The sequence below is a fragment of the Epargyreus clarus genome, unplaced genomic scaffold (assembly GCF_041222505.1).
Source record: "Epargyreus clarus isolate Ecla_fem2 unplaced genomic scaffold, WU_Ecla_fem_2.2 ptg000026l, whole genome shotgun sequence".
Classification (NCBI taxonomy): Eukaryota; Metazoa; Arthropoda; class Insecta; order Lepidoptera; family Hesperiidae; genus Epargyreus; species Epargyreus clarus.
In genome coordinates this window covers 10,541,014-10,562,405 of record NW_027332233.1, presented here as the reverse complement: position 1 = coordinate 10,562,405, position 21,392 = coordinate 10,541,014, and the positions used below count along the sequence as shown (strand labels likewise).

General features: G+C 31.8%; 2 protein-coding genes across 3 annotated transcripts; one reads left to right on the top strand and one right to left on the bottom strand.

Annotated features, from left to right (window-relative positions):
• Positions 1-3,770: 3,770 nt before the first annotated feature.
• On the bottom strand, positions 3,771-8,321 carry LOC140753119 (NECAP-like protein CG9132). Its single transcript, XM_073087509.1, has 5 exons — positions 8,017-8,321; positions 7,738-7,943; positions 7,202-7,383; positions 5,949-6,133; positions 3,771-5,050 (listed from the first exon to the last, which is right to left on the bottom strand). The coding sequence occupies exons 1-5, from the start codon at positions 8,100-8,102 to the stop codon at positions 4,993-4,995; spliced, it is 717 nt and encodes a 238-aa protein (XP_072943610.1). The 5' UTR covers positions 8,103-8,321; the 3' UTR covers positions 3,771-4,992.
• Positions 8,322-10,231: 1,910 nt separating this feature from the next.
• Positions 10,232-21,370, top strand: Pef (penta-EF-hand domain containing protein peflin). 2 transcript variants are annotated; one of them, XM_073087377.1, is made up of 4 exons: positions 10,232-10,273; positions 19,785-20,022; positions 20,301-20,444; positions 20,745-21,370. In XM_073087377.1, exons 1-4 carry the CDS (start codon positions 10,262-10,264, stop codon positions 20,966-20,968), a joined length of 618 nt encoding a protein of 205 aa, XP_072943478.1. In that variant the 5' UTR covers positions 10,232-10,261; the 3' UTR covers positions 20,969-21,370. The 2 variants fall into 2 exon arrangements, with proteins under 2 accessions (XP_072943478.1, XP_072943479.1); XM_073087378.1 differs by lacking the exon at positions 10,232-10,273 and adding an exon at positions 12,702-15,565.
• The last annotated feature ends 22 nt before the right edge of the window (positions 21,371-21,392 follow it).

Genomic DNA, 21,392 nt, shown 5'->3' with positions numbered 1-21,392 from the left:
ACCTCACAAACCCTGTATACATATAAGTATGTTGCCAACGTAGGTATATATGTCACAAATGTATTTCTGGATTTGAAGAAGAGCATATTATTATCTGAATAATTCGTTTTATGCCTTCAATACCTTCAAAGATCAACTTGACATAGGTATCTTCTAATTAGTGCCAAGTTAAAAAATACTTATTTCCTAGTACATAAATAACTACATGTCTTTAATCCAAATTTTCTTTCAAAGCCATAATCCCAGCATTAGAATATAGATGAGTCTTTAATTCGGGCAACGTAAAGAGACATTTTCAAAAGGGAAAATCTCAAATACGGAGAAAATGAAAGACGGAAACGAGTTAAGATGAGGCATTCTTGCTCAGTTCCTTAAGTGAAATATGCCTTACGTAGTAGATAGCTACGCACAGTTGTAATTACCGAGTGAACCAAAATTACGTTCCCATCCACGTAGCATTTTCCCGGCCAATAATCACGCCTTTGCTCACTGGTACGTACTGTAAAGGGTTGATTCACAGTATAACTAACTAGCAAAAAAATAAAGGTCCGTGTTTTTTATACGTTCCTATATTATGTTGGTATAACATAATTTTAAATTTGTTTGTTTCATGTTCATCAACAATTATTTAAAAGTTCTAGCAAGTGTTCTCGTAGATACATATATTTTTTATTTTTACGAGAGTACCCATATAGTACGACCTGCCATAATTACCATGGATTACGATAAACAAAGCACTAACGTAAAGTATTTATTGCATTTCAGTAAAAGTGTGTGAATGCCAACCGACTTCAAGTACCTACATCATATGAAGCGACCAGTTTAGTTCTCAGAAGCAGCAACACATCTATGGCTTATGGCTTATGGCTTTAGGTAGAACACTTTCTCCATATATGAAGTTGTCGATGGCTGTGACGATTTACCTACTAATGGTTGTGGTTGAGTTGCCTACCTACATATAAGCACAAAATAAAAACGAATATTTTGTGATATAAGTTAGCACTATTTATAGGTAGGCCATAGTATCATCGAGCGAATTACTAGACGTCGCGAATCTCTGACGACTATTATTTAAAATTCCCATACGTATAGCTTTCCTCTTAATTTTCTCCTTCACCGATAAATAACGTGGTAATTAATTTTTAGCACATATATTTCGAAAATTTTGTGGTGCCTTAGATTCGAACCCTGCATCCTCAGATTGAAAGCACGTGTTTTAAACCATCAATCTTTATCCATATAAGTACTTAGGCATAATATGTAGACACAAATCCTAATCCCTCGGGTCACATAGCTTATTAAGTACTTACGTATAATTACCGCTACATTCTAAGTCGGCGCACGATGCTTCTAACGCTAGGCTCTTAATAAATCTCTATTACAAGTGACGGGTATCTATAATTTATTACTAAGCTCCTTAAAATAATGCTGAATATCAAATCGCATCGTGGATAAACGAAATCCCTCGCCGCTTTTATTTTAACCAAAAATACAAACAGTAAAAGGCTTGCGCTTTGAAGATTTAGACGTTTGACATAAACGGGCCGAAATTTACGATCCATGATTAATTTCCTTAATTATATTTTACTTTCTACTAAGTATTTAATGCCGGTAAAATCGCACAAGCTAACAATTATTAATTTCGATGCTTATTTATCTCGATGGAAGACTAATGCACGTGCAGAAATAAAATAGACTTCTACAATATAGTCCCAATGTAATTATATTTTATTAGAACTAAATGAATAAGGTAATGTAATTATAGTTTCACACACTTATGAGATTTTATTAAGAATTTTCAGGTAGGTATGTAGGTTTTCTTACGATGTTTTCCTTCACTGTTATAATCTATACAAAAAGGGACTTTTATTGCAATTAAAATAAATAAATTATTCATTACACAATTTATCTAATAATAGTCCTTTAGGGGTCCGATGTCCTATTTAGGCACCGTTAGCACATTTAGGTTTCTAGTTTGTCCTAACAAATTCTAAGCGTATTGTTTGCGAACATTAGTCAGCTAAAAGGGCTAAAACATATTGGTAACGGCAACTCATTACAAAATCCTGAAAGCAACTAGCTATTAAAATGCGCAGAGCACTTGTCGTGTTCCCTAGCTTAATCCTCCTTAATGGAAATTCTATGTCAAGCGTATTAAATTTCTAAAACGTGTCACCTAAGTGTGGCGACTTATAGATCTTAGCTATCTACGAACAACCACGTGTAAGTAAGAATTACGTCGAATTTAAATTAATTAAATAAGATAAACTAAACAAAAGTCTTTTAAGGTTGTAGCCCCCTTTGTGGTTCAACTACGGCGGCACCACCACCGTCCTTATATCTGCCTAATGACAGCATTCTGCTTTGAATTATGTGCTAAGGGAGACATTTCCAAGGCATTCCAGCTTAGTCCTCAGGGGTAGCGGCGCACCAGAAGCCGAGTTCAGGTAGGAATATCTAATCATATCTGGGGTGATTACAGATGTACATGTGCGGCAGTAGCCACTTATCATCAGTTGGACTGCGTGCTCATCTACTACTTCTATATTACAAATAAAACATAGCTACATTTTAGGAGTACTTGAGTTTCTTGCAGCGCTGCTTCTGCGTAACACGTTCCGAAGATGTGATAGATTATTGACATTCCAAGAGAATTCTTTATATTTTTTTATTTAATTAAATAAGACTTGAATTTTTTGTGTAATATTTTTGTGTTTGCAACGTATTGTTTCTTAAAACAGATAATAGGTATATATTGTATTTATAACATATTTTTATATTATATTTTTTCTATATTTAGGTGCTTTATACTAGCAACAAAATCTCAACTCAATCAATTATCAAGAAGCAAGTACACGCACACATAAATTAAGCACGAGTGTAGTCTTATTGAGACAACATATTCCACTAAAGAATAGTTAAATAAAATAACTTTACCTATTTGTGACAGCAATATTGATGCACATTTTATGCTCTTTTTATCATTGTAAGCGCTTTTTGCGCCACTTAGATAAATAGCTTTAGATATGCAAGTATTGGTACTTAATTTCCAAAGCTTTAGATAAGTAGAAATGTGATCGTAGATAGGAATTTCCCTTTAGACTTAATATAATTAAATTTCAAATTAGTGTTCTTGGCGTGCAATAAAAATGTTGGTTCTCTTCAGGAAACACAAATGGAAATAAGTTAGTTTGTTTTGAAACCTTTAATCAGTAAAATACAACATATTTTTGAAAGTGGCTAAAAAAATATTCCTTAAATAAACGAAAATCTGTGATTTGCTGCTATATTCGCTTTATTACATTTGTACAGTTTCAAACACAATGGCAAAACAGATCTTTAATAAGAATGTTTAAACATTTGTACATCTAAGCGATCACATTGTGAATCTATATACACAAAAATTGTCTATGACATGCAAGATTTTCAACAACATATAGTATATAACAATAAGATATAGAGCCAAAAACAGTCTACGTAACTAACTCTAACTTTACGTAAGTATGATATAATTATAATAGATGTTACCACATATACAGATACCTATTTCTTTTATAACAATAATATATTCTACGTTGTAATCTGGTATCCAGTATTGAAATGTGTGCAGTAGTACCCGCTCGTACTGTAAAGAATAACTTAGTCTCCTTAATATATTTACCTATATTTAGGTATGTTTACTATTCCGCACTCTCCACATATAGACTTAACATCAAATTCTTATCCGTTCTTAAATAAACTAAGTATATATCGCATCGAATAAATGATAGACTAAAGAGTACTTATGATAACGGCTATTACACTTTATTAATAAACAATCAATCAAGTTTTTTGCCTTCCAAAGATCGAATTTAGACAATATCCTCCTTCTACAAAATTTTTCAGTTTGCGTACATTGAATCTAGTTAATTGTAACTAACTTAACTAGAGAGACAGTCAATTCGATCTTAACAAAATGTCTAAAAAAGAAAAAAAAACAAACAAGATTAAATCATATGAATGTCAACAGATACCCCACTGCCATAGTTTCGCTTTCGGCGTGAACGTCTATGCAACTAGGTCAATATCTCGGCATATAAAAATCATAAGTACCCATTACATAATAAAATGCATACATTACGCGGCAACCTCAACTAAACGATTGTAATGTACAGCTTCTAGCATAAAAATTGTAGAGTAACACTTAACATCATACATTTTTATACGATAAGATGATTTTATCTAATAATTCGACCCAAACATTGAAGTACCATTTCATTTAGGCTGATCTCCCACTGGCTACTTTAGCTCGTGCAACTGTAAGCTTAAGCGTTAATATTAAGTAGTGGTTAAGGCGAATCACAAATTGTTGTACGATTATTTAATAGTACATGCATATATTTAGACCCATGTACAATAGAGTGCTGCCTTTTTTCGAATAAAATCAAACATAAATCGCTCGTTGGTAGCTCAAACAATAAATTGAACAAAAGCAGCAGAGGACAAGTGACTGCTCGGCAGCTTAAGCGACAAGATTGTAGCCTATGCAACGCACAGGCGATAGTAGCCAATGGGCAGTCAGCTTAAACCAACATCTTATTAATTGTAACGGAAGTAACTGTGTGAAAGAACATAGCTTAACGTAATATATATTTTTATTTATATGTTTGCGTGTAATATGAAGATATAGATCATATATTGAAATAATGGGTAAAGCTTTCCTTATTACGCACAGCTTTAAAACTGGGATACTACAATTCGAAAAGAGAATGACTTACCGTGATTTCAATTCATAACTTAAGCCTAAAAGTAAATATTTTTTACAATATATTTTTAAACTATTTCAATCAAATTCCATGAGGCGGGCACTACTTTATGCTACAAAGAATAAATCTTGTGATTCAAATAACATTTTTTTTCGAAATTTTAAGTATAATTATAAGTAATCTTGTAGCATCACTCTGCGTCACACTGCAGACATCCCGACCCAATCACGCACACTCTTCAAGCAACTTAGAACTGTACCCAGTTTTGTTGATTAGCTGGAGTGGTTGGCTTTTGACTTGGTGCACTGAAAAACAAGAGAAAATATTTTTAAGCTTTTGTTACGTAACACGCTCATAACACGTTGACACGTTTTTATATATACAAGCTCCAATTAAAACATTCGAGATGTTTTCGAATACCGTTCATTTCAGAACACTACATGTGAAGTGAAAAAAAACAATTAGCATATTGTATGCTTGAATGTATCAGAAAATATATGTTCAGTATAAGAAAAAACCTTATTTGCATAAAGTCCCGTTAACTGTTTCTCAAAATTATAGATTTATTTTTAATATCTGGATCTGTTTCTGTAAACAAAAACCATTATTTTACGTTACTAGCATAAACTACTACTGCTTTTAGAAATGAATTCTATGTACAGAAAAAATTAATATGAATGTAATCACAACCATTAAACAAGTGCTTATCTAATTGCGTAATTACATCTCTATTATTACAGCTTTACTCTTTATATTTCTATACCAAGGTTTTATGATATTTTATGGTGTGGGTTTATTATGCAAAAATATACCTCTCCTACACATGATTAAACCAGGTATAAACATTTTTTTAATGACATTTATATTGCATGTGTGAAAAAGACATGGGATCATCATGATCTTAGTGACTATAGCCATCAATCAATAAATAATTACAGCCATCTATCAATAAATATACAGTCATTAAGTTTAACCTGAACCTAATCACTGATAGGATGTTTATCTACCTGAGCATAAAGATAAACATCTATAAGGATGTATATAAATTATACTACAAACCATATCCATCATATCAGCGTACAATGGTGCAAACTCTTCTTTATAAGATTTATAACATATTATTAGGGGCTGTTTGGCACCATCCATAAACTATATTCTACTACCTTTTAATGAGAAACTAAAAGAACTATATTGAATGATTACCTTGCAGAATTGAACTCGCCCCATTCAGAGTTAGCAGACGCATTTGCAGCTGATGGAGATGGAGCATGCTGTGGCGAGGGTGGGGGTGGTAACTTCGAACCGCCCGGTGGAGGAGGCAACAGCCCCCCGGCAGGTCCGAGACCTGCGGCCCGCCGTGGTCGGCTACCTTCACTTCCATCTTTTTTCTAAAAAACATTATGTATTATTGCAAAATTAACAAACAAAGTAATACACATTTCAGATTACATTCTAATCTAGGGTTGCCACCCATAATATAATATGCATATTATTATATAATACAATATGTTAGTCAATTTAAAGTACTTTACGTAAGTATCTATTAACCAACATATATACGATAAAATAATTTAATGGTATGTATATTTTGATTGCTAATTCAAATGTAACAACTTTAGATGACCTACTACACAAAATCACTGCACGAACATTGTAATAATGCGTTACTGTATAATATGTAGTGAGTAAACAGTGCCAAAAAAATCTATCATTATAACTTGCAAAAACATAGAGCAGAAAAGAAACATATTTTTGCGATTAAAAAAAAACTATTGTTCTTCACATATAGTTGGCAACCCTATTTGCACCATGACTTACACAATAAGTATATAACTTCCAACAAATATAATAAATTGGCATGGTAAATGTTTACTACAAAATTAACAATGGTAAACCAAAAGAAAACCCTTTACAAATATAATTATCACAATATTATGCAACAAACATCTAACTAGTATAATTCAAGGCTATGTTGCTTTATGCATATTTGAGATATACATATTATACTGGCTAACAATGCCCAGATGATTCATATTTACTGCAATATGTAACAATGCTTGATATTTAGATTAATGATTTCATATTTCAAGGCTGACTTTTTTTATACTAATGAAATAACAAACAAACAAGCAGTCAACCCTAGTCACTGCCGTCCATGTGTCCATCAATCCAATGTTGTTGTCAATCTTTCATAGTACCACTGCTAGGCATGGGTCTCTTAGCAATGTATCAGTTGTTGTGTCAGATGTATCAGTTGTGTCAGGCCATAGTTCACCATGATGGCCAAGTAAGTATATTTCATGCACCTTTATGTACTTTTTTGTTTAAATAACTCAGGTGTGTTCTCCTTCACTTAATTTCTAACATCACATAATTTCGAAAAATTAGAGTTACATACCCTTAAGTTTAAATTACATCTAGTTATATAAGTATAGATAATATCAAGAAGCACTTACAGTGATTTTCATGTTGATCTTAATTGTTTCGCCTTCCTTGAAGCCAAGGTCTAGTTGCTGCTGATTTCCTGTTTCACCTTCCTGCTCCTTTCGCAGCCATTTAAAATGATCTTGGAGTGCCACATTCAGGTCAAAGGAATCTGATCTGTCCCCGAACCCGACCCCAATGTAAGCAGTACGCCCTGTAAGGAATTTACAAAATTATAATTCTTTTTTATAGAATGTATGTTTTATTTTATACATTTAATTGAATAAAGCTGACCCTTGCCATCTAATTTGATTATAAATAATAATATATTTTATTGACTATTGATTGATTGCATATTGACCTTGTACATTACAATTACCTAATTTACCGAAATTGGTGTATTTTTACCATGTCATTGTTAAGTAATAGACAAGCAATCAATCTGATATTTGCAATAAAACTTGAGCATGCATGCATGCATAGTTGAAACCAAACTATATTTTTACATAATATTTGCTTTTTTTAACATATAAAAATCACAATAATCTGCCTTGATTAATATACATACCATTATCATCTTGGATTCGCACAACAAAGTATCTTGAACTGTCAGTCACAGATTCCAGAGCCACTCCTGGGTACTTGTCGATGGGGCATTTAGCGAACAATTCGCCAGTTGATTTGTCCTCCAACTTCATTATCAGTTCCTCCCCTTTCGCCACTAAGCGCATACGCCCCGTCCACTGCGGTTCTTGTAAATTCCAATCGGCAGCTCTGCGATACATTACAATGTTACCCTCATGTTTCAAACAAGCAAACTAAATGTATACATAATGATAACTCCTACCTGTATCCCCTATTCGATGTCCTAGGAGGTATTTTGAACACGAACACTTCATTTTTTACAAGCAAAACGCTTTCGTATGTTTCCATTATTCCCCCAAAAAAAATGTTCAAAGCTTGAACAATTGTTAACCAGTCAATCGGAAATTACTTTATGTTATTTCCTTTTGGAATTCAAAATATTTTTACAATAAATAAATCCAAAATAAGACTTAAATTTCTACTCTTCTCTGCATCCAAATCACAAAGATGAACAATCTTTTCGTTTGACTACTTTTGACGTGTTGCAGTTTGATTTGACGTATCATGACAGAACGTCAAGGGTTAGGACAGCTCATTCGATTCGTTATTTATTTAGGCTGTGGACACAGATGCAAAGAGGTGAAATTACTGGATATGAATAAAGTCGTAAGAAGGGAATATGCACATTTTTATTTTATTGTTTTAAACCACTTATCACATCGTTTTAACATAGTAAAAAATATAAACAATTTTATTAGTGATTGAAATATTTTTTTAAAAATTATTTAAAGTATCAATAAAATTTGACACATTTGAACGCCGCCATTTTACGCGCTCTTTGAATGACGTCACGTAGCGTGATTTGTATTAATATTGATGATAACTGTATGCACATAAAGGTATTATTAAACATTTTCAGGTTTCATCGCTATTTACATCATGGGAAAGGCTAAATAACTACTTTATAAATATTTCCTGGACTTATTGTGCAAAACCGGTACTATAAACTATAAATACATTATATAGTGTTATTTTCTTTTGCAAAAGATGCGAAAATACGGTAAATGTGGTGCAAGATTATAGGAAACAGATATAGTATCTCCAAAATCGCATTAACATTTGTATTTACTGTAACAAACAATAATTTTAGGTAAATGATTTTAAAATATTGCATTGATCATCTACTTCGTTAGGTATTTATCGACTTCTACAACAAATACTATCATTTGAAACACACAAAATGCATTATAATCTATTATAATATTATAAAGATAGATGAAGATAGGTGATTGGTTGAAGGTCGTAGAACCCTTTGTGGTTCGACTCCGGAGGCACTACCGCACCTATTTCTACCTAATAACAGCAGTGTTAGGTGATGCTGTGTTCCGGTTTGAAGGGTGTGGTAGGAGACAGACTTTTCCGAGGCGTTCCAGCTTAGTTCTCAGGGGTAGCGGCGCATCTGTGGCCGACCTTAGGTGGGAATATCTAATCCTATCTGGGGTTGATTACATATGTCCATGGGCGGACTGTATGCTCGTCTGCTACTCCTATATTATAAAAAAAAAGAATATTAACATAATAAGTTATGATCAGTTAAATATTTCCGAATTGACCTATGCATAAAAACCAGTTTATTCATTTTGCATATTTTAGATAAATAGTCCGATTGTGCTTTGACAAAACTACTTTCAATCATTGTTCTTGATTATTCCTACTAATACTATGTAGAAAAATCGCACTAGGTAATAAATAACACTGTAGGAATATAGACAAAAACAATTTTTTCTCTCAAACAATTTGAATTTCGACGCCGATAAACATCGTAACACGCTATGTGACGTTTCGATTCGACCAATGGGAATGCGTTTTGCAAATTTGAATTTCGCGCGCATAATTTACGATTTTTGATTAAAGTTTTAAACAATTTAACACGAAATAAAGAAAAAATAATGGTTTAGATGTAATTTCAGGACCGTAATGTACCGAGGAAAAAAATAACAAGCAAATCTAAATCACATACATATTCCCTTATAAAAAATATTATTAACTAACGACGTATAAAACATAATTATTGTATATCACGTTATTTTAATGGGTGATTATAACGATGCAATATATTACTATAGCAAAGTAATAAACTGTTTTTGCTGATACACTACTGAACGTTTGGTAATTTGTCAGTGTATCATTTGACTGACATTGCACATTATGACTGAATATTGACAGTCAGTCAAGGTCTTATCAGGAAAGTTTTATTTGCTCAATACAATTTAATTTATGATTTTATTTGTTATTACAAGTAAACCGTTTGTTTATCAAATTATTATAATTAACTAATCCAGTGCATAATAAGAATACAAAAAACAACTTTTTTATAACGTTACTTTTTCGAAATAGGTGAGGTTGTTAATATTATAAACGATTTAATATGGTATTACGAAATTTCTAATTGTGTTATAGTTTTTTATTGATTATTTGTTCATTTCAGGCTTCGCAAAAACCGAATAATGGCTTACAACGTGAGTATAAGTATTGTACTTAACATCGATACAGTTAATTAAGTCTTCCTAGAATAGTAATTAGACCGAATGGGCAGTTGTATGTACTGTGTCCATCAAAAACTTTTCAACCAAGTTAGTGATTTTTGGTAGATAAAGTAAGTTGGTGTTTTTTTGGTAGATAAGGTTAGCTGAGGCAAAACATTATGATTGTGCTAATTGGCTTGTATTGGGCTAGCTAGGGAGTCATTTTAAAAATTGACAACAGCATACATGTATGTACATGTATCTTCATGGCGTGAGATATGATTTCACGAATTGAAAAAATATGACTAATTTTACCTACAATTTCAATTATGTGTAATGGTATTTACACCAACTTAACTTAAGTTAGGCATCATATTTATTATTGTAAACCCAGTGTAGAATAGACCACCCCTTATATAGTACAAGTGGCTTCTATAACACCTATAGGCTACAGGTAAGTTTAGAGTTTATGGGTATCCAGTACTTTGCCACACACAAGCAAATGTTTGGATAACTTTCACTACAAAGTTGTTTACCATCTTAGTGTGCCCGTTGTCCTTATAATTTCCTGATTCTTACTATCTCATGTATTATATAGTGTGAATAATGTGTACATTCAAATTATATTGTCTGCCTACAATTATTATATAAATTTGAATCAATTACTACATAATGATCATATAAGTATTCTACAGAATTATCATTAATGTTATTAATTCAGATAATATCAACATTCAATGATCAAAAATACCATACCAATCATAAATAATTAAATAAGTAGGAACCAATATGTGCTAATCAATTACTACTTTTAAAACACCATACTCAAAAGCTTTACAAAGACATAGTTGGAATTAGGTTGCTAATTTCTTAAAACATGTAATACAATATAAGACCACTTAGTGAAAATAGACTTAATTAATGTATGTTAACAAGTCACTTAATTATTAAAATAAATTATAATTATAGAAATCTATTGAGTTTACAAAGTTGAATGAGCTTAACAAATGGTTAGGAAGAGCTTCCCTTAAAAAACGAGGATTCAGCTTAGTATGAATGGCATATATCTTTTATTAAATAATAAACAAAACAAATCAATTGAGTATATTATTAATAGTATGATAATAGTTACTTTAAAATCTTATACATTTAGTCAAGTGTTGTTAAAATTTATCACTGGTATAGCAATATGCCAAGCAAGAGATACTATGAATGTTTTCTTCGGAAATATCAAAAGACTATAAAAAAGCCCACAATTTTCATAAGGAGGAGGAGGATGAGAAGGGATACCATCTCTATGTATAGTCCAACAAACTTTTCTGCATTTATAGCGGATACTGCAATGTTCTATTGCATATGAGCATTCATTGTCAGGTTTATTAATGATTTTTCAATTTTCCCAGGTAAACAGTTTTCAGTTTTTAATTAACAAAATTAAATTGTATTACCTCCCTAAAAAGTACAAGATAATTTTGTCAATAAAATGCAAAATTTTTAGAATAATAATTAAGTATAAGAGATTTGCAGTAATATTTTAAATGTTGATAATTAATAGAATTATTGAAATTTTTCACTTCTTAGGTAGTTGACAATAGAAACATTAATATGTTTTGCTCTCAATGAAAATTAATCCTATATAAACATTTTTTTAAGTAATTGCATTACTATAAAATGAGAAAATGGTACAATAATATGAATATTGGAGAATGTTTAGCTTATTTAAAAATCTTTTTTGAAAAAATCTCTTTTAAGAAACGCGCTTTGAGCGCGATTTTAGTGGGTTTTCGAAGTCGCTGTAGTGTCTTATGTATGAGAATCTGTACTATAGGGAGGTCAACCCATAGATTAGTAGTATGGGTCAACCATGGAACAGAAAAAACAAGTATTCTTCTCTTCTATGGGATCAACCAATAACTTGTATTAAATGAAGACATCATCATACTATTTTTCTAGAATAGGACCAGCACTCAAAAGAGTAACCCTTATAAATAATATATTTAAATCAATTGAGTTGTTTTTTAGTAATTTGCAAACAAAAAAAAACCTCTTACATATTTTCTTGACTTATATAGATTTTTTCCCTGTTCTGAAATGTTTCTGATTTCATATAGTATAAATACAAGAATATTAAATAAAGATCATTAAAATGTTTGTTTCTGAGAAATTTCGAATTTAGCTGATTTTACGTATTCATTGACGAGAGTATATTATACGTATTTGAGTACTCCGACACCGCGCGGAAAACGAACACGTCGTATTTGTGGAGAATATCAAATATGTGGGGTATATTAATTTGATGTTCCCAATGTTATATTTACGTATTCCTATTCAAACATATTCGTCTATGTTCGGCGAGTATCAATCTCAGTGTTACATAAAACAAAATGCTGTACGAGTATAAAAGCGGCTAAGTTGGCAACACTGTAGAGTGCAGACGATTGATCAAAGAAAATGGCAGCCGAGTCCATCTCGATAAATATGTTGAAATGTTTTACAAATTTATCTCATAAAATGTTTACAAAATGTAGTTATTTTACATTACTGATATAAGTGAAGTGAAATGGTTAATAAACTTTGCTAATGTGAAGTGTGAATTAAGAATTATGTAAGAACAAAGACACAATCGTTGTGTACTTTCAATGAGTGGGACAACTATCCAAATGCATAAAAATGGGAGACTCCCATTTGCTGTTGATATCGATAATAACATTGATGATACGTTTATCAATGCAAAATGAAAAATTTGAATGCCCTCAGAAATGTGCTTGCCTGGAAAAATATGTGGATTGTTCAATGAAAGGTTTGATTACTGTGCCAAGAATTCCTAAGTGGGTGGAACAATTGGACTTAAGCTCCAATAAATTAAATGAGGATGCCTTTGAAGGTTTCGATAAGTTATTGGCCTTAAAAACGTTAAAATTGGACAAAAATGTGCTGCACCATATACCGAATCTTCTCAATATGAACGATTTGCAGGAAGTGAGCCTAAATAGAAATAACATTGGCTCAATTGACGCGGGACGTTTCCCTGCTAACAGTTCTATTTGGAAATTGAGTCTGAACAGTAATCACATTAAACTGATTACTGATGGGGCCCTAAATAACTTATCTCATTTGGTGGAGCTAAAATTGAACAGAAACGAAATATCGTCATTACCTAACCACTTATTTAAATATCAGTCGAACTTAAAAACATTGGAAATCAATCATAATGAGCTACATGTTATCAATGCTCTACTTTTCCAAGGATTATCTAGCCTAACAACATTAAAAATGAAATACAATAAGATAGATAACATCATGGATGGAGCATTTTTTGGTTTTAAGTCTGTGAATTTATTACATTTGGATCATAATAATATAAAAAGTATTTCTAAAGGCTGGATGTACGGACTGGAATCATTGACAACATTATCTTTATCTAACAATTTGATATCTCAAATTGATTTTGGTAGTTGGGAATTGTGTACAAATTTAGAAGTTTTAGATTTGTCTCACAATTATTTACGTGAAATTGAAGGCCGTACTTTCCAACACTTGGTTAAACTTCATACTCTAAATTTGAACTACAACAATATTGCCTCTATTTCCCAAGAAGCTTTCAGTCACATGGTACAACTGCAAACACTATATTTAAATAATAATAAAATCTCTTGGACAGTGGAAGACATGTCAGGACCATTTTCAAAATTACAAAACTTAGTGACATTTACTCTTTCTTCTAATCATATAAGATCCATAAACTCGAGAGCATTTGAAGGATTAAACAACCTTGTTGAACTGGATTTAAAGGGTAATAATATCACATCAATCCAACAACATGCATTTGAATCTATGACAAAGATACAGAAATTACATTTAAATTCATCATCTCTTTTGTGTGATTGCAATTTGTTATGGATAGTGAAATGGATTAGGGACAAAGTAGATCAAAAGTATATAACGGCAACATGTGCCTATCCCTCTGAACTAAGAGGGATTGTGATATCGAAACTCAGAGAGGACAATTGTGGTGATTCTCCCAAACCTAAAATAGTGGAGCATCCAAAAACTCATCTGGCTATCAAAAGTCAATCTGCAAACTTAGTGTGTTCGGCCACATCAAATCCATACAGTAACATGACTTTTTTGTGGAAGAAAAATAATGGCAATGTTAGCAATCCTACAGTATATGAAAATGTAACATTGTCACATAAAGGTCATCCTCAAGCTACTTCAACACTTGTGATACCAAATGTGACTCACTCTGATTCTGGTAAATACCAATGTGTTGTCAGTAACAAGTTTGGTACTACATATTCATCAAAGGCAAAAGTGAATATAGTGACATTTCCAAGATTTACAAAAACTCCCACCAATGTTACTGTAAAAACAGGAGAGACTGTGACTTTGAATTGTGCAGCTGTTGGTGACCCCCTACCTGAAATATCATGGAAAAAAGATGGAGGCAATGATTTCCCAGCTGCTAGAGAGCGGCGTATGAATGTCATGCCTACTGATCATTTGTTTTTCATTGTAAATGCTAAAACTACAGACATGGGTATATACAGTTGTGCAGCGAAAAATCCAGCTGGTACAATCATATCTAATGCATCCTTGACAGTATTACAAGAACCTTCATTTATAAGAGTCATGGAGAACAAACAAGTTACTAGTGGAGAATCTGTTGTGTTACAATGTATGATAACTGGTTCTCCTAAACCGGTACTGAAGTGGCTTAAAGATGGGGTACCAATAATACACACAGATCGGACTTACTTCTCTGCAAATGATCAACTTTTAATCATAATTGAAGCTGAATCAACTGATGCAGGTAGATATGAATGTGAGATTACAAATGAACTTGGAACTAAAAAGGACATGATAGAGTTACAGGTGTTGCCTCCTGTAGCACTCAAGGTAAACGAGGAGAATATGGCAGGTATTATTATAATTACGGTGGTGTGTTGTGCAGTAGGAACTTCTATTATTTGGGTAGTGATCATTTATCATACCCGTCGATGCATGGCTAGTGCCATGCATACTTATCCCACCGAGAGTATGAAAATGACACAAGTAGTGCATAGTGATAGTGATTCACCTCAGATGTTCCCGGACAATATATCGGAGCATTCATCGTGCAAGGATAGTGGGACTGGTGATTCAGCTAAACAAACTAGTTTCGATGGAGTGCCTACAGACCGGAATGACCAAGTGCATTTTGAGACTGTTTGTCGGAGTTACTCTCCAGTGCCAGAAGCCCATAAGCTTCTCCCTTCTTCCTTCAAACCATCAATTCAAGTGTGTGTAAATACATGTGTTACTCCAGCTACTTACAGTTTTTCTAGTCACAATAGTAATGTGTAAGTCTAGGTATAAAGTAAAATATAGAACTTTTATTTGTTATTCCCACTGCATTTTCACTAAGTAAGCTTAAAAGAAGCAATATTATGGTTCATTTTGAACAATGTCTATAGATGTTTTGTTTATCTTTTTTTATGTAATTTAAATTGATTTATGTTTACTTAGTGAAAATGTACTGGATTTAGGCATTTTAATACTTGATTGCTTAGTACAAAATATAACAAACTTGCCAGTATTGGTTTGATATAAAAGACTGAATGTCATTTATGTGTATGATCATTGTTGATTTCTAATATTTATAGGCAATAAACTTTTGTTAAGGAATAGTTAGAAATGAATCCATTTATAGAGTTATTCTTATGTTTCTGTTTATATAGAATTTAGTTATTATATTTAGTGATTATATGACAGCTACTCTATTTATATACTGATTTTTAAAAAGTCCTACTTTATATTAACCAATATGGTCTAATTTATCTTGAATACTTTCCAGTTATTATATATATAAACAACAGTGTAACAATAAATTATAGACTTGATTATATAATTATTATGATAGTGTAATTAGAATTACTGATGGGTAATCTAATTTTATATCACGGCGTGCGTAAATTGACGTTTTACGCACGCTTCGCGTGCGCAAAACCCCCATTTCCGACCCCGTAATATAAAATTTTATACAACACGCGGACGAAAAATGTTTTTCTGACTCGTGTGATTGCAGTCCTCGCCTGCGGCTCGGCCTGCAAACTCACACTTGTCAGAAAAAAATTTTTCGTCCTCGTATTGTAATGTACTATTTTTGAATGGAAAAGAAAAATATCTGGGGACTGTGAGAAAAACAAACATAGGCAGTTTTTGGGCCTGTTGACTAGTCTAATTTATACTTTCATAATACTCTATCCTAAATTAATATAGTACAATAACTCTGCATACTCTTGATTTTTTGAAAAATAAACCAGAATTTCTATGTTTTAAAAATTACCCATTAGTTAATAGATTTAATAATACTTTTAGCTGTGTGTATGTGGATGGAGTGAGATTACATAGTTTTTTTGGGCACAAATTTAATATAAAGGAACTGCTTTTTCATATTATTGTTATAGGAAGAAAAACAGGACTAATTTTATACATCTGCTGATGACTTACATTATGCAGTTTAGCAAGTCATGATAAAATAAATCTTCGGAAGCAATTTGAAATTATAACTTCGCTCTCGTGATTTCGATTACGCAACGTTTTCATAGAGGAATAAATAGTGGAGTATACGGGTCACAGCTAATACTAAAGCAGGCTTTTTACAGAAAATATCAATAACTATTTTAACAATTACTATAAATAAATAAAAAAATAAAAATATTTTATTGATCTTAATACCAAATAACTTTGTTTTTTTCAACAAACGCTTTGTAACACGGATATCCGTTCGCATCTCGGAGTGTTCGAAACATGAATCCGTAAATTAATAGCATAGATTTAAATTACTAATGCACTTAGGAACTGAAAATTGTGCCTTGAACCGTTTTTAATGTAATAAACAGTATTGATTATTTCTCTTATTGAAATCACAACTGTGCCCACTTTATATTTTAAGCGTTAGCCATATGTAGACAACTAATGCAAATTAACGATTTTACCAAATCCTGATGTTAAAATCTGCAAGCTGTACCGTTGAGGCAAGATTGCTCTATATGTTAAAATTAATTAGCTTAATTTTTGAAAATTGTTCGAAGGTATAAAATAATAATTAATAGCCTACCATTTCATATATAAAACAATGCGATACATAAAGTATATATGCGTGTAACTGGCAATTTATAATTGTTAAGCTTACCGTTTTGACACAATAAAATCTATACCGTTTTTGATAGAAATCTACAATATTTAATATTAGTGCTTTATATTATAATGGTCCGGTAGTATTGTACGAAAGTTTTTCTAAAAATGTTATAGTAAGTCTAATATAAGTTTAACATTATAGGCAGCTGTAATAGCAAATACATGCGTTATTGAATCCAAATATTGCGCTTTATACGTCCGTAAATAGTAGTCTGTGTATTTATAAAATGTAAATATAAGTAAAATGTATCCTGTTCATATTTGTAACGATTTGAAAATGTGTATTCAATCCATCTTTCCCTTAATGATATTCAAAACCATTAAGTAGGTACTGTTAGTAGGTACCTACCTATTAAATACTTATATAATCATTATTATTAATACCATTTCTATCCCACTGCTGTGTATGTGCTTTAAGGATGCAGAGTTGAAATATAAGTCCGCCATAGTGTAAATCCGGCATATGCTTGAAAAAAAAATTGAGAATTGTTAGGCTTATACATACAATAGGTATAATCGCCCACTCAATGCTGAAGCATGTGATGTCATATTAAGATCAATAGTCCGAAATTCGCAGAAAAAGTGCTAAAATGGGTATGATTTGTACTGTTATGCACCTACTATGTTATGTATAGTCTCTTACTAACAAAACATTTTTGTGTAAACATCGCTTATCTTTTTTTTTTAATTCCAAAATAATGTGTTACGGATTTGATAATATTTAGTTAATATAATAAAAGCTAGTTGCAGAAACCCGCACCTAAATATATATTTATTGTATTTAAAAATATATTTATTACAGAAACAGCTTTAAATTTTGTTATAGCTGATACACACTATTATGTATTATATTGGATTGCTAATTGACAAACAACTATGTAGTTAACTAAGTTTTGTAATGTATTTCCCTACCGTCGCCTAAAGAATTTGTTAAGATTAATTTAAAAAGTAATTTTAAATGTGTTGTAAAATATAGTTATATAGTATTTAATGTAGCTATTTATTAGGGTTTGTTACATTTCACATAAATATAGTAATTCTCCGAAACAAACTATAATAAAAAGATAGAGATAAATGATTTTTCACCGTTAGTGATCTGATTAGTTACATAAAGCTAAATATTAAGTATAATGCAAATGATTTAATCCATTTTAATTACTCGCCAATATTTATAAATTGACATACCGATGTATATGGATTACGGACTGCATGTGTTTAACATGTAGGTGCTAATATCTTGTAATTACAATGAAACATCATATTTACTATACCAACTGCACTGAAAAATATACTTACTTAATAAAAAGTGGGAAAAAAATAATAATTAGAAAGTTATAATAAGCTTATTACAACTACCTGCCTATTTTTATTTGCCTCTACTGATCAAGTTTGATTTTTGTAATAAAAAGTTGATTCAACGTTTTTTTTTTATTGTAACAAGCTAGGCTAATTAAGTATAGTAATTTTCAACAAAATGTAGTGATATTTAAGTTTAGGCCGCTAACTTGTAACAGTTTTATAAATAAGACTAGCATTTCTATGGGATTTTGTAGATGTTGCCACTTGCCCGTTCTAATTTAATGTTATTGTATAATATTTTTCATCCCGTCGTATTGAGAATAATAATGATTTATTCTAGTTTAGACGTATAATAAAACTTTTGTTTTGTATTGTTTTATAAACTTTAAACAAAGTTTACATACAATGTTTAGAGTTACTACTATTTATACTTGATAGAATAAACTTATAAAATATATAAAAATATCTTTCTTTTTACTTTCCAACCTCATTGTGTAATGCCTTAGCTATTACAAATAAATAAAGCACCTACCTATACCTACTATTATAATATGTATAATGTTTTCTAATTATATTGATATTGTTTCACATATACCTTGATGAGATTTATTCGCCCGTGTAAAGTAGGTGTTCTTTTCGAAAACTAATAATAAAAGTATATTTTCCTTTTAATACACAGGTATAGTTCGCGCCAAACTGCTTATCCGCTCCGAAGTTGTCGCGAGCAGGTATAGTCAGACAATATGCTATGGCGACGCGATTCATATCTATATTCAGAGCGGACTAGCAGTTTGGTGCGAACTATACATACTTAAGAAGTCTCAGAAACGCCGACCCTCAGTACAGACATGCATATAACCAATCTTGAATACCTTGCCCATCAGTAGGAAAGGTTCGTCTTGCGAAATAGCTGGTCTTCACATCGCCTTCGGCAATATCAAAATTATTATTGTTGTTTTAAATACCCCACTAAATGATCGATTCATTAAAACTATCTAATTCTAAATTTAAACGTTTGTTATAGCCGGGTTATGGACAACCAGGATACGGAGGCCCACCTGGTGCCCCGGGACAACTAGAAGTCGGGCATGGCCCATACCCTTCAATTGGAGCAGGAGGAACTATATCTCCTCAAGTGCAGCAGTGGTTTTACGCTGTTGATAAAGATAGATCTGGATTCATTACTTCGGCAGAGCTAAAAGCTGCGTTAGTGAACGCACAAGGGCGGACGTTTTCGGAAACTGCATGCAATTTGATGATTGGTAAGCAAAATGTACCTATAATATGTATATAATTTATGTTTTAAACGTAGTAAGTATTAAATTAAAACACTGAATATTGGTGGTCATTTAGCCATTATAATTTGAAAAATATTTGTTGTGCTTCCCTGATCAAATTCATTCATTTGTATTGAGCAAGTGAAGTAGTTAACAGTATGATCTATTTAAAAATAGTCTTATTTACTAGTTAAGAAGATACTTGCTACATTTTTGCGTGTCTCTATAGAGAAGTCTAATTGTTGCTATTGATTTTATTTCAGGTATGTTCGATAAAGATCGTTCAGGTCACATAAATCTCGAAGAGTTTGACAAACTATACACGTACATTAATCAGTGGCTTGCTGTATTCAAAACTTACGACACAGACCAGTCTGGACATATAGATGAACAAGAGCTATCTAAAGGTACTTAGTATTGAGAAACGTCTGCATCTGCAACTTTTATGTCAAATACCTATATTAAAATCATTTAAGTTAATAGTAGGAACACTTAATATCAATTAGAATAAGTATTTAACTGTTGCCTATAGTTCCTATTTGTGTGATTCAAAAGCATATTTAATTTAATACCAACTAAACACCATTACCACCATCTATTGCGATTTTTTTTATTATGGCACCTGGATTTGAATACACAAAGTATTTCAAAAATACATTGTTACTTTTACTAATTCGAGTCTTAACAACTTTTATCTCGTGTTTCAGCTTTCACTCAGATGGGATTCAGATTCACGCCAGAATTTATAAATTTCTTGACCAAGAGAGCTGACCCTCAAGAAGGAAAAGTTTCGGTTGATACTTTTATAGTTCTCTGTGTACAAATACAACGTTTTACCGAAGCATTCAGACTTCGAGACACGCAGCAAAATGGCACTGTAACAATCGCATTCGAAGATTTCCTGAATATTGCCCTTAGCTGTTCTGTTTAGAATCTCGTATCGTAATCTTATTGCACTGCTTGTGCTTGGGTTTCGAAATATGTACCTTATGGGTAGATTTAAAGAGTAAAAATCTCAGACATTGCATTTTTATCATGAATTGGCCACCTTATTTTATAAAAATAGTTACACATACACTAGATACATTTATCGAAATATGATCAGCCTACCTTTAGACTTGCCATTATACCTGAAGGCAAGATTGTATATTTGAATGTTTCTACTCATAACTTGCCATCCATCAAAAAGAGTTAAGTGACAGAACAGCAATAATGCAGCACCCTCAAATGAAAAAAGACAGTATCTTATATTTGAGGATTACCAAATTCATAATATACACCAATTACGCACAATATAAAGGGCACAATATAAAAAAAAATTGTGTGTAATTACCATTAATTACATAGAACAAATA